Source organism: Larus michahellis, chromosome 5, assembly GCF_964199755.1.
Source record: "Larus michahellis chromosome 5, bLarMic1.1, whole genome shotgun sequence".
NCBI classification, from domain to species: domain Eukaryota; kingdom Metazoa; phylum Chordata; class Aves; order Charadriiformes; family Laridae; genus Larus; species Larus michahellis.
The window spans coordinates 80031304-80043888 of NC_133900.1; the positions used below are offsets into that span (position 1 = coordinate 80031304).

At 37.4% G+C, this 12585-nt stretch overlaps 1 protein-coding gene across 7 annotated transcripts in view; it reads left to right on the forward strand.

Annotated features, from left to right (window-relative positions):
• FAT1 (FAT atypical cadherin 1) overlaps positions 1 to 12585 on the forward strand; it is a 112322-nt gene that overhangs the window by 79194 nt on the left and 20543 nt on the right. For all 7 annotated transcript variants that reach the window (XR_012587122.1, XM_074588220.1, XM_074588223.1 and 4 more), the window contains exons 10-15: positions 1130 to 5197; positions 5853 to 6049; positions 7441 to 7594; positions 9047 to 9280; positions 10560 to 10949; positions 12360 to 12574. Coding sequence is in view for 6 of the 7 variants with exons in the window: in XM_074588220.1 (XP_074444321.1) it covers positions 1130 to 5197; positions 5853 to 6049; positions 7441 to 7594; positions 9047 to 9280; positions 10560 to 10949; positions 12360 to 12574 (5258 nt within the window). In the remaining variant the exon portion in view is untranslated. The remainder of the gene's footprint in view (positions 1 to 1129; positions 5198 to 5852; positions 6050 to 7440; positions 7595 to 9046; positions 9281 to 10559; positions 10950 to 12359; positions 12575 to 12585) is intronic.

Genomic DNA, 12585 nt, shown 5'->3' on the forward strand with positions numbered 1-12585 from the left:
TCTCTTCCTTTCTTCTAGCTTTTTGTAAGGAGGAAATGTAAGACTTTCTTAGGTTTGGGTTACAGGACTCTGATCTACTGGGAGGTTAATGCATTATAACTGGTGTTCCAAGCATGTGGAAGGAACATTCCTGAAATGTTTGTAATGGCTGCTTAGATTTGTAATGGGATATTTTAAGAATGCCACTGTGTTTAGAGCCGCCACTAAAAAAAAAACAAAAAAACCCAAAAAACCCCAAACAAAAAACCCCTCTTGCCTACTTGTGTGCATAACTCAGAAGTTCTTAATGAATTTTTTCCATGCTGAGAACATGGCTTTAGTAATGTAATTTTTGAAGGCGTGAAATATTAAAACTTACCATATTTAGTACCTGAGCTGAATATTGTGTGCAGTGTTGTTCAGCTACATATTTGAAAAATATAAAGAAAGCAAGTGCTTATCAAAGCGCAGCCGGTAATCCTCAGCAGGGAGTGGTTTTTTTCTAGTACTATCACAGGGAGTAATTTGTCTATGTATTACCAAGAAGTTAGGAGGATAACTATAGGTCCAATTCAGGAAGATTAATTTTGAAGCAGTGATTTAAACAATAGTTGCATAAGCAATTAAGATTCACAAGTGTGAATTCATTAAAACACTTTTTTTTTCCAAAGCAGTCTAGCTATTTTAGATCATGTAATGTAAGGTGTACTCCACTAATGTTAACTTCTGAATATAATTTTCTTTCAGCTTCAGTAGATATTTAAGTTGGCTTAAACATGAACTCAATGACAAAGATAATTTGAAAAAATGCATAATTCATAATGTTGAAACTTGCAAAATACTTGTTATCTTTTTAAGGTTTTTTTAATAGAAACTGAAACTCTTTTTTGCATTTGTTTTCAAGGCTTGGATGGCTTTGCTAACTATGTTTTATGCAGTGTTTCCACAAGTAAACTTAAAAATTAGTGTTAATTCTTGATTACAGAACACTTTCCAGAGATGCTAACAAATGTTTGTTAAATAAAACTAACAAACTTTAATATTCTCTGTGTTCTCACTACGTGATCTCTGTTAGAATATAGCTAAAGAAGCAATCATCCTTTAAAGTTCCGTATACCTCTTTCTTAATCACTTTTCATTTTCTTCACAGGGAATATTGGAAATGCCTTCTTTATAGATCCCGTTTTGGGTATGATCAAAATTGCAAAGGAATTGGATCGTAGTAACCAGGAAGAATACAACCTGATGGTCAAAGCTACAGACAAAGGAGATCCTCCGATGAGTGAAGTGACCTCTGTGCATATATTTGTTACAGTTTCTGACAATGCCTCACCAAAATTCACAGCCAAAGAATATTCTACAGAAATCAGTGAAAGTGCCAGCATTGGCAGTTTTGTTGGAATGGTTACAGCTTACAGTCAGTCTTCTGTGGTTTATGAAATAAAAGATGGTAACATCGGCGATGCCTTTGCTATCAACCCAAACTCGGGTGTCATCGTTTCTCAGAAGATACTTGATTTTGAAACTTTGCCTATTTACACTCTAACTGTGCAAGGAACAAACATGGCTGGCTTGTCCACTAATGCGACAGTTCTGGTACATCTTCGGGACGAGAATGACAATACACCGGTTTTTATGCAGGCTGAATATACAGGACTCATCAGTGAATCAGCTTCAATTAACAGCGTGGTTCTGACTGACAAGAATATCCCATTAGTAATTCGAGCTACAGATGCTGATAAAGAATCTAATGCTTTGCTTGTTTATCAAATTGTTGAACCATCTGTCCGCAAGTATTTTGCCATTGATTCTAGCACTGGTGCCATTCGGACAGTAATGAGTCTGGACTACGAGGAGACAAATATTTTCCACTTTTCAGTGCAAGTACATGATATGGGGATACCGCGTTTATATGCAGAATATGCAGCTAATGTTACTATTTATGTAATTGACATCAATGATTGCCCTCCTGTGTTTTCAAGAGACTTGTATGAGACATCCATTTTGGTTCCAACCTATAAAGGCGTGAAAGTCATCAGCGTCAATGCCACTGATGCTGATTCAGGCATTTTTTCACAATTAATTTATTCCATTATTGAAGGTAACATTGGAGAAAAATTTTCAATAAACCCTAAGACTGGAGATATAACAGTACAAAATACAACTCAGTTAAGAAGCAGGTACGAATTAACAGTGAGAGCATCTGATGGCAGATTTGCAAGCACTACATCTGTAAAAATTAATGTGAAAGAAAGCAAAGCAAGCCAGCTAAAGTTCACGCAGAGTTCTTACTCTGCAACAGTGCAGGAGAATTCCACAGAGGCAAAAACAATAGCTGTTGTTACTGCTATAGGGAATCAAATAAATGAGCCTTTGTTTTACCATATTCTAAATCCAGACAGCAGATTTAAAATAAGCCCAACTTCAGGAGTCCTTTCAACAACAGGAATACCATTTGATCGTGAACAGCAAGAATCTTTTGATGTGGTCATAGAAGTGACAGAGGAATATAAACCATCGGTGGTTGCACACATTGTAGTTAAAGTCACAGTGGAAGATGTAAATGATAATGCTCCATTTTTTGTCAATCTTCCATATTATGCTGTCGTTAGGGTAGACTCTGAAGTAGGCCATGTTATTCGACGTGTCACTGCAGTAGATAAAGATACAGGCAGAAATGGAGAGGTGCATTACTATCTCAAAGAACATCATGAACACTTCCAAATTGATCCCAACGGTGAAATCTCACTGAAGAAGAAGTTCGAACCAGACACACTAAATAAGGAGTATCTGGTCACAGTAGTGGCAAAAGATGGAGGAGACCCTGCTTTTTCTGCTGAAGTTATAGTCCCAATTACAGTTATGAGTAAAGCTATGCCAATTTTCGAAAAGCCTTTCTACAGCGCAGAGATACCAGAAAACATTCAGCTCCATAGTCCTGTGGTACACGTACAAGCAAACAGCCCAGAAGGACTTAAGGTGTTTTACAGCATCACCGATGGAGATCCTTTCAATCAGTTCACTATCAACTTCAACACTGGAGTTATAAACGTTGTTGCCCCTCTTGACTTTGAGTCTCATCCAGCCTACAAACTGAGTGTTCGAGCAACAGACTCCTTAACTGGGGCACACGCGGATGTGTTTGTGGACATAATAGTGGAAGACATCAATGATAATGCTCCTGTGTTTACAGAGCAGTCTTACACGGCAACCCTTTCTGAGGCATCCGTCATTGGAACATCTGTTGTACAAGTGAGCGCTACAGATGCCGATTCTGGAACAAACAGGGGGATTTCCTATCACTTGGTTGAGGATAATAGTGAAAGTCATGACTATTTCCACATAGACAGCAGCACTGGACTCATTCTTACAGCAAGAACTTTGGACTATGAACAGATTAAACAACACAAGTTACTAATAAGGGCCGTAGATGGTGGCATGCTTCCCCTGAGCAGTGATACCATTGTAACTGTTGATGTAACCGATCTCAATGATAACCCTCCTCTTTTCAACCAGTTGCTTTATGAAGCTAAAATTAGTGAACTGGCTCCCCGAGGGCATTTTGTGACGTGTCTGCAAGCCTCAGATGCGGACAGTTCGGATGTTGACAAGCTGGAGTACTCCATTCTGACAGGCAATGACCAAAAGAATTTCGCAATTAATAGTAAAACTGGCATTATCACCATCTCAAACCTACGCAGACAGACACTAAAGTCCCATTATAATCTTAATGTGTCTGTTTCTGATGGGGTCTTCAGAAGCTCAGCCCAAGTCCACATAACTGTAACCAGTGCCAATATGCACAGTCCTGTTTTCAGCCAGAATGAATATGAGGTTGAACTAGCTGAAAACGCTCCATTGCATACTTTGGTGACTGAAGTTAAAGCAACAGATGAAGATTCTGGTACTTATGGTCACATCACTTACCACATCGTGAATGACTTTGCCAAAGACAGATTTTACACAAATGAGAGAGGGCAGATATTTACATCCGAAAAGCTTGACCGTGAAACACAAGCAGAAAAAGTAATTGCCATTAGTTTAATGGCCAAAGATTCGGGAGGAAAGGTTGCTTTCTGTACTGTTAATGTAATACTTACAGATGACAATGATAATGCTCCTCAATTCCGAGCAACAGAGTATGAAGTAAATATTGGATCTGATGTTCCACGGGGTACTTCTGTCATTAAAGTCTGGGCATCTGATGCTGACGAGGGTACAAATGCAGATATCACATATGCTATTGAAGCAGAGTCTGAAAATGTTAAAGAGAATTTAGAAATTGATTCATTGTCTGGTATAATTACTACAAAAGAAAGCTTAATTGGTTTAGAAAATGAGTTCCTGACCTTCTTTGTTAGAGCGGTCGATGGTGGATCCCCCAAAAAAGAGTCAGTTGTTCCTGTTTATGCTAGAATACTCCCTCCAGAAGTGCTTCTTCCAAAATTTTCGGAGCCGTTTTATTCTTACGCAGTTTCTGAGGACATTCTAATTGGGACTGAGATAGATGTTATCAAAGCAGAGCATAATCAGACCTTAGTATATAGTCTGATTAAAGGGAACACTCCTGAAAGCAATAGAGATGACTTTTTTGTGATTGACCGACAGACTGGAGAGTTGAAACTTGAGAAGAACCTTGATCATGAAACAACAAAATGGTACCAGTTCTCAGTTCAAGCACAGTATGCAAATGAAGATTATAACGTTGTTTCCTCAGTGGAGGTAAGCATTCAGGTAAAAGATGCAAATGATAACAAACCAGTTTTGGAGTCCAATCCATACGAAGCATTCATTGTAGAAAACATGCCAGCTGGAACAAGAGTCATCCAGGTTAAAGGAACTGACTTGGATTCCGGACTCAACGGGCAGGTTACTTACAGCTTGGATCCTTCTCAAGAACTGGATGTTATAGAGTCTTTCGCCATAAACATGGAAACTGGCTGGATTACCACTCTCAAAGAACTCGATCACGAGAAACGAGACAAATACAAAATCATGGTGGTTGCGTCTGATCGGGGTGAAAAAATGCAACTGTCTTCTGTGGCTGTGGTTGAAGTTACTGTTACGGACGTGAATGACAATCCTCCACGCTTTACTGCAGAGATCTACAAAGGAACAGTCAGTGAGGATGACCCTATTGGTGGGGTAATTGCCATCCTGAGTACAACTGATGCTGATACAGAAGAAGCCAATAGACAAGTCTCTTACTACATTACAGGTAAATCTTTTTGAGTGAGATCAGAATAATCATTTAAATTGTCCTGGAATGATGTGAGATATAACTTAATCTTCCAAATTATTGAGAAGTATCAGAAACCGTAGCGCTGCAAAGAAAGACATGTGTATGTCTTAATAGGAATATTAAAAACTTCAGGGGGGAAAAACTGAGTTTCAGAAAACCAGTCTTTGGCTTTCTGTTTCACGTTTGCCTTGCTTAAAATGCTTTCCTACATTTGTTGTTTACTTATATATCAAATTTTATTTAAAAAAATATACTTACACTGAAAATAGTGATGCACTTAAAGAATGAACGAAAGAAATTTCGCAAAATACTAGACTATTAATTTCCAGTGGGATATTTTACTGGGTTTCTTATTTAGCATATATCTCGCATAGGATGTTATCTATAATCCTACATGAATTTCTGCATTGATTTTTATAGATTCTGTTGGCTGCAGTTAAATTTGTTGTATGAGCATCTACTGACTATTTTTGCCTGGAAAATGAAGCTATTTCCCTATAAAGCCACAGAGAGTGGTTGCTTATTTGCATTTACATTTTTTTCCGTCTTTAGCTATATAACGTAATGTTGATAAAGCAATAGTAGCGGTCTCTCTCTTGTCTTTAATTAAATGTTTCTTTTTGTATTTCAGGAGGTGATCCCTTGGGACAGTTTGCTATTGAAAATATACAGAATGAATGGAAGGTCTATGTCAAAAAGCCTCTGGACAGGGAAGAAAAAGATAATTACCTTCTAAATATTACAGCTACTGATGGGACCTTTGCAACTAAAGCTGTGGTGGAGGTTAAAGTCCTTGATGCTAACGATAACAGCCCTGTTTGCGAAAAGGTAGGCACGATCTTGTATATTCCTTTGTCCAGCTGCTTCCACCTGTAAAATGTAGACTTTCTTTGAAATAGCTTCTCAGGAGACTGGTGAATAGGTGTTCCTTTTATGCTGGTAACAGAAATTTGGACTATTAAGATAGAATTCTGTCAAAGAAAAATTATTTCATGGACAGGTTTCTCAAATAAAAATCCCAAACCAATTCATTGATGTAATTTTAACGATCGAATGGGTATTTGAAGAGTATGAGGAGAATTGTAGTACATTTCTCCTCTGCTAATGCATACTTCTCCAAAAGGAATTGGTTTGAGCTGCAGCCGTGATAGTTTATATGCTGTATTTTCCGAAGGAAGCAAAGACTCAAAGAAGGCTGCATACCATCGCTTAGTTGATGTATTTGTGCATTTCCTGTGATGAAAGAGTTGAAGACTGGAATGTTATCCCACAGTTGCACTCAGCAGCACCACAAATCTGTAATCTATAAATGTTTTCTTGTTACAAAGCCTTCTACCTTACCAGATTCGATAGTCTGCAAAAATGGACATGAAAAATAAAGAATGGAAAAAAAAAAAACCCAGAAAGGCAGAGCCTGCAATAATTGCCTTACGAGGAAGCCCTGGGTTTTCATAGTCAGCTTTTTCTTTTTTACTTTAGCACATTTTGACATTTTTCACAGCCATCTTGTTCAACGCAGATCTGATGTCACCAGGAGAAAAGGCAAAATCTCTTCTTGTTCTGGGAAGGATTGAGTATACAGGGAGCAATTGATTCTTTTTCTTAGTCGATGTTTATGTTGGTTACTTGTATATAAATGATTGCAGTTATATACAGACTGGTAAGTCAATGGTTTTAGCTTTTTTTCCTTTGTTTACATTGGTGTTGTAAGGCTCATTTAATGCACATGCTTGACATGGATGAGCTGTAAGAGTGCTTAGTGCCTTTAAATTCTGAATGTGTTTTGCTTAAGTTTTATTTAAACTGGAAGCTTTTATTTCATGTCATTACAAAAAAAGCAGGTATGAATTTCTTCTAGACTGAGTCAAACCTAGAAAAGGTGATTTACCAAAAGAGGAAAAAATGAAATTACCAAAAATTTATAACTCCTATTTCGGGAATGCATTTAATTATCAGTCAATCAGTTACAAGTGTTTGGAGTTCTTAGCTATGCAGTGATACCCAAGAGTCCCTATGGTTGCAGTATTAATTACCTTTCTGAATAATCTAATAAATGTGAGGTAATTAATTAGAAAATCTTGAGTTCTTTTCATTTGCAGGTATTTCATCCTCTGGTTCACTTCATATGTTACCAAACATTCAAACAGGATATTACCTCCTTTCCAAGCTCTACTTACCTCAAATGTTTCGTCTTTTAACGTAACTTTAAAATCTTGCAGGCTTTATACACCGATTCTGTTCCTGAGGATGCTCTTCCTGGCAAACTGATAATGCAGGTGTCTGCTACAGACGCGGATATTCGATCCAATGCAGAAATCACTTACACGCTGCACGGCACAGGAGCAGAAAAATTCAGACTCACTCCAGACACAGGTAATAATGCTTTATACACTGTACAAAATTCCAGTTATCACCTCATTTTCTAAAATGTTTTGCTATTACATTAAGACATAGATAAACGTCAGTACTTTAAGCTTTCCATTAAGGTGGGTTTATTATATTAGTTTAAAATGTGAGTTTCTACTGCACAAATACTAAAAATATATTGAAGAGAAGTCAGGGGACAGGCGAGTATTTTAATATACGAGGAACTAAAGAATAAATAGGGTGATTGCCCCGAAGCCAGAAACTTTCATGCAGAAGTGACCGGAGTAAATGTATGCTATAAATTTTGTACTTTTTATATTCATTGTAGTAGTAGGAATAACGGTTTATAAACTGAAAATATCTTCATTCAGGTTCTCTTTGCCATCATTTGGTTTGGCATATTAAATGGGATGAGGTTAGATGGAGTAACAAATCTCCTTTCCATACTAAACACCAAAAGTACCACCAGTTTTATTGGAAGCATTATAGAAATGAGATGAACTTGTAACTTGCCTGACTTTGGTTTTCATGGCATTCGGGTCTTCTGGATTATAATATAGGTCAAAGATAATGCCGAAATCCTGTGCTCTGCAGGCTGTAGTAGACAAACAGCAAGAAGGGAGTAGTAAACAACATAGAAAACATTAAATAAGATAAATACAAAGATATAGTGGAAATATGTAGGAGATTAGAGTACTTCAGTGGCAAAAGAAATGAGAAGGATCTTACTTCATGATTGTTTTTTGACTTTGAATGTCACTTGTGTGCGGTGCTAGCATGATGTTACATGAATTCAGAATTGGCGGGGCTAGAATCCTCGAAAACAATGTTTCAGAATACTTTTTTGAATTGGTTAAAAGGAGACAATGACTATACATTGTGTCTGTCAGTGTTTTCTGTCACGTTGGAAAGAAAGTATGTGTTAGACTTCTAGAGGTTTGTCTGTAGCAGCAAGTTGTCTTTGATAGTGTTAGTAGCTCTGTTTATTCATTGAACGTTCGAGGAGGAGAGTCAGCTCAATAGCTGTGGAAGGAATGCAACTAAATAGTTCAGGAAAACCATATGTGAATTTTACAGTGCCTTTTGTTAAAGCCAGAGTTCTAATATTTTAATTTTGTTTATACAAAACCACCTGGATTAGTGCACGTATACATGTTCTCTTTCTGCACCATCAGGTAGTCTTACTTTAGCTAATTTCTGTTGTGGAAGCATTTGAAAAAAAAAGGCAGAGGATTTTAGTATTTAATCTTTTAAAGCTGAAAATACAGGCTACGGACATGCCTTGCGCAAAGTGGAGCTCATTAGTGCAGTACAGCTGGTGACCTAGCCACTGATGAAATTAGCATTAAAAAGAAAATTGTTTAGTTTTTCTGAGTACCAAGATTTTAGAGGATAACACGTTCGGGATACTTAAGTCTTGCAACTCGCATCAACTTCTGTATGTTATTCTCTTTATAGGTGAACTGAAAACGTTAATGCCACTTGATCGTGAGCAGCAAGCAGTTTATTATCTTCTAGTGAAAGCCACAGATGGAGGAGGAAGATTCTGCCAAGCCAATATTATTCTGACTCTGGAAGATGTGAATGATAATGCCCCGGAGTTTACAGCTGATCCTTACTCCATTACAGTATTTGAAAACACGGAGCCTAAAACCCTTTTGACAAGAGTGCAGGCAACGGATGCAGATGCAGGTATGAATTCTTTGACCAATACTTCTGACAGGGTCTCAAAGTTACAGTAAGGTTTATTTAGTCTTATCCTGAGAGGTGTTAAGTCTTTCAGTGGAACTGACAGATGTTAAATACCTCTCCGGATTAGACTCCTGAAAGATATATTTAGGGCAACTAAATCATGTAACTCCTGACTTTGATGTGGAAGTAGCTTGGAAACATCCCTTTTGTGTCTCTCTGAAAAAGAAGAGAGGGGAAAGAGACAAAATACAGGCTATTTTTAGCGTGATAAGCTATTAATGTTATATAACATTATAGGTTAGGGCCATCCTTTTATTCCTAGTGTAGGTAAAAGGAATGTCAAGCCATGTCTGTTCGTGTAAATGTGTAAATGTGCGTGTAAACGTGGCATTGCCATCGATAATCATGCCATAAAGAGAACCCTGGTTGATTGTAGCTTTCCGTTAAGATTTTTGCTCCCTCTTTATCTTCTTCGCTGTTCAGTTACAAGTACTTAAGAGAACCTGAATTGAAAATGGCATTGGGAAAGAGTTTGTTCTTAGGCGTTGTTGTAAGAAATACACCAGCGTAAGGTCTTTTTAAAGGTGTATGATTTCCACATATTATCAGCTTGTTAATCCAATAATATTAATTAATAGTTGCCTCAGTCTCATGAAACACCCAACCTGCTTTGTGCTGTGGTAAAGCCAGGTTGCTGAATTGCAAGGTGACAGATGTTTTCACACTTCATTAGTCTTTGAGGTTCAGGAGGAGCAAAATGCTTGGCCCCAAAACCTATGGGCTTTTTGTTTGGTTCTTTTTTTTTTTTATATACAGAAATGTTGCCAGAAATTATGTTCCTGTTAATTTTGGGACATGGTTCTTAAATAAACTTAATGGACTTGAGTCTGGTTATTTGATGCAGCCTAACTCTCCCATATCCTCCTGTGTTATTTATAAGCCTGCTTAGCAGATGCTGCTGTTCTAAAGTTATAATTAGATTTATATTACTAATCGTTTCATATTAGCTAGTACTGTGACTGAAGCAGAACCATGCTTCCTGGTTTTTGTGTGGCAGAAAATCGGTGCAATGAAGTGTTAGCTTAATTTTTAAATCAGATTACATCCTTTTGGAAATCATTCTGCCCTTCGCAAGAGCCTTTAACTCTTGCTGAAATTTACTTTTACATAAATGATAATATTTAGCATGCATGTTTTATTGCTATAGCTATCAGATCTGTTATATTGTTGGTGTATTTTAACAGCTGCTTCATACTCTGCAATTGTTTTTGAAATGCAGGGATGAACCGTAAAATCCATTATTCACTGGTGAACTCTGCAGAGGGCCAGTTCTCTATTGATGAATTCTCTGGAATCATTCGGTTGGAGAAGCCTTTGGATCGGGAATTACAAGCTGTGTACACTCTAACTTTGAAAGCTACAGATGAAGGTTTACCTAGAAGACTGTCTTCAACAAGTAGTCTTATAGTTTCTGTTTTGGATATAAATGATAATCCACCTGTATTTGAGCATAGGGAGTATAGTGCAAGTGTCTCAGAGGACGTTTTGGTTGGAACTGAAGTTCTCCAGATCTACGCTGCAAGCAGGGACATTGAAGCCAATGCTGAAATCACATACTCAATAGTCAGTGGGAACGAACATGGAAAATTCAGTATCGATTCAACAACAGGTAACAGCTTACAACTGGGAATATGCTTTAGGCTAACCAAGCTCAGCTGGTTGCTCGCATTCTACTACTGCGTCCTACAGTAATTCAACCAAATAGCTTATGTATAATCTATGTGCATCATCCTGGCTGTAAAGCCAGTGCTTCTGGCTGTTCACACATTTTTCCAGCATGCTTACTAGAGGAGTGCAGTAGAATGTAGAGTAGGAACTTTATTTGATGCTGCTATTTATTGTTACTCGGGTTAGATTCAGTTAGCTGGCAAGAGTTAAGGGTTTCCTAGCTGGAATATTCCCCACCCTGGGGGCAGAGGGGGTGGAACGGCATAGTTCTGCCATGACAGAAACATAATACTCTTTTTACAAAAGCTGTATAATCAGAATGAGCGGCCAGACGTGGTAAAAGAAAGATCGGAAATTAAATTGATTGGGAAAACTTGTCATTGGTCCACAAAGACAGTAATTCTAGAAGAGTTTGATATGGCATTGAAGAGAGGTTGGAATATTCTGTTCAATCCAGCGTGATATATCCAACATGACAGTGGAGATTTTAGGCTTGTGTTAGTCAGATTTATTCTCAGGAAGCATTTAGGTTCTGTTGAGAATTTTTCCCTATTAATAACAATTCTTTGTTAAAAATCAATACACACTTCAATTCTAGTTTTGTTTTCTTATATAGTTATTTTTCTAGAGTTAATTTCTGGTAAAGTTTGGGGTTTTTTTTAATAAGATTTCTACCCAAAAGTTATTAGTAGTTAGTTATACCAGTGTAATTGAAATTATAATTCTTCCAGCTGCTTTTTCCAGTGTGCGCGCTGGTACTATGATATAGAAGTATTTTGCTGGTTTAGCTTCTTTACATATTTGAAAGGAGGAAGGAGGTTCCAGGAAAACACATTTCCAGCAGCAAATCAGCGTGTTCGTTAGGGACTGCACTATCTTAACTAGTCAGTTAAAAACTCACACTTCAACTCAGATATTTCTATCAATTAAATTTGTGGTTGGACACTTCTGTTACTACCTCTGCATACTCCATGCCTGACCTTAATGCTGGTTGAAAGGAAAGTCAAGTTAAAGGTCGTTTCATATTTTTGGTTAAATTTAATTGAAAATGAAGAAAAAGACATTTTCTGAACACATTTTCTATTTTTTTCATCTTTTTTTTTATCACAGAGTGTGAGCCAGGTGGTTTTAAAGCACGAGTCTTTTTGGGGTAATGGCAGGACCTTCTCACCTTTTTACTTTTATGTGTAAAGCCTGATCATTTTTTACTGTGTAGCTCCAGCTTTACAGTGACAAATCAAGCCCTGAAGAAGCTGAGTATTTGTCAGACCAAAATCAAAAGTTGCAATATATAATAATACAGTAATAGCAGAGTTTGTGTGAGATGGGTTTCTTGTTTTGTTTCTTCTAGGAGCCATTTTTATCATTGAGAGCTTGGATTATGAAAGTTCTCATGAGTACTACTTGACGGTGGAAGCCACGGATGGAGGCACACCTTCATTAAGTGATGTTGTAACAGTGAATATTAACGTAACAGACATCAACGACAACACGCCGGTGTTTAGCCAAGACACTTACACTGCAGTAATCAGCGAAGATGCTATGCTTGAACAATCAGTCATTACAGTACGTCATGT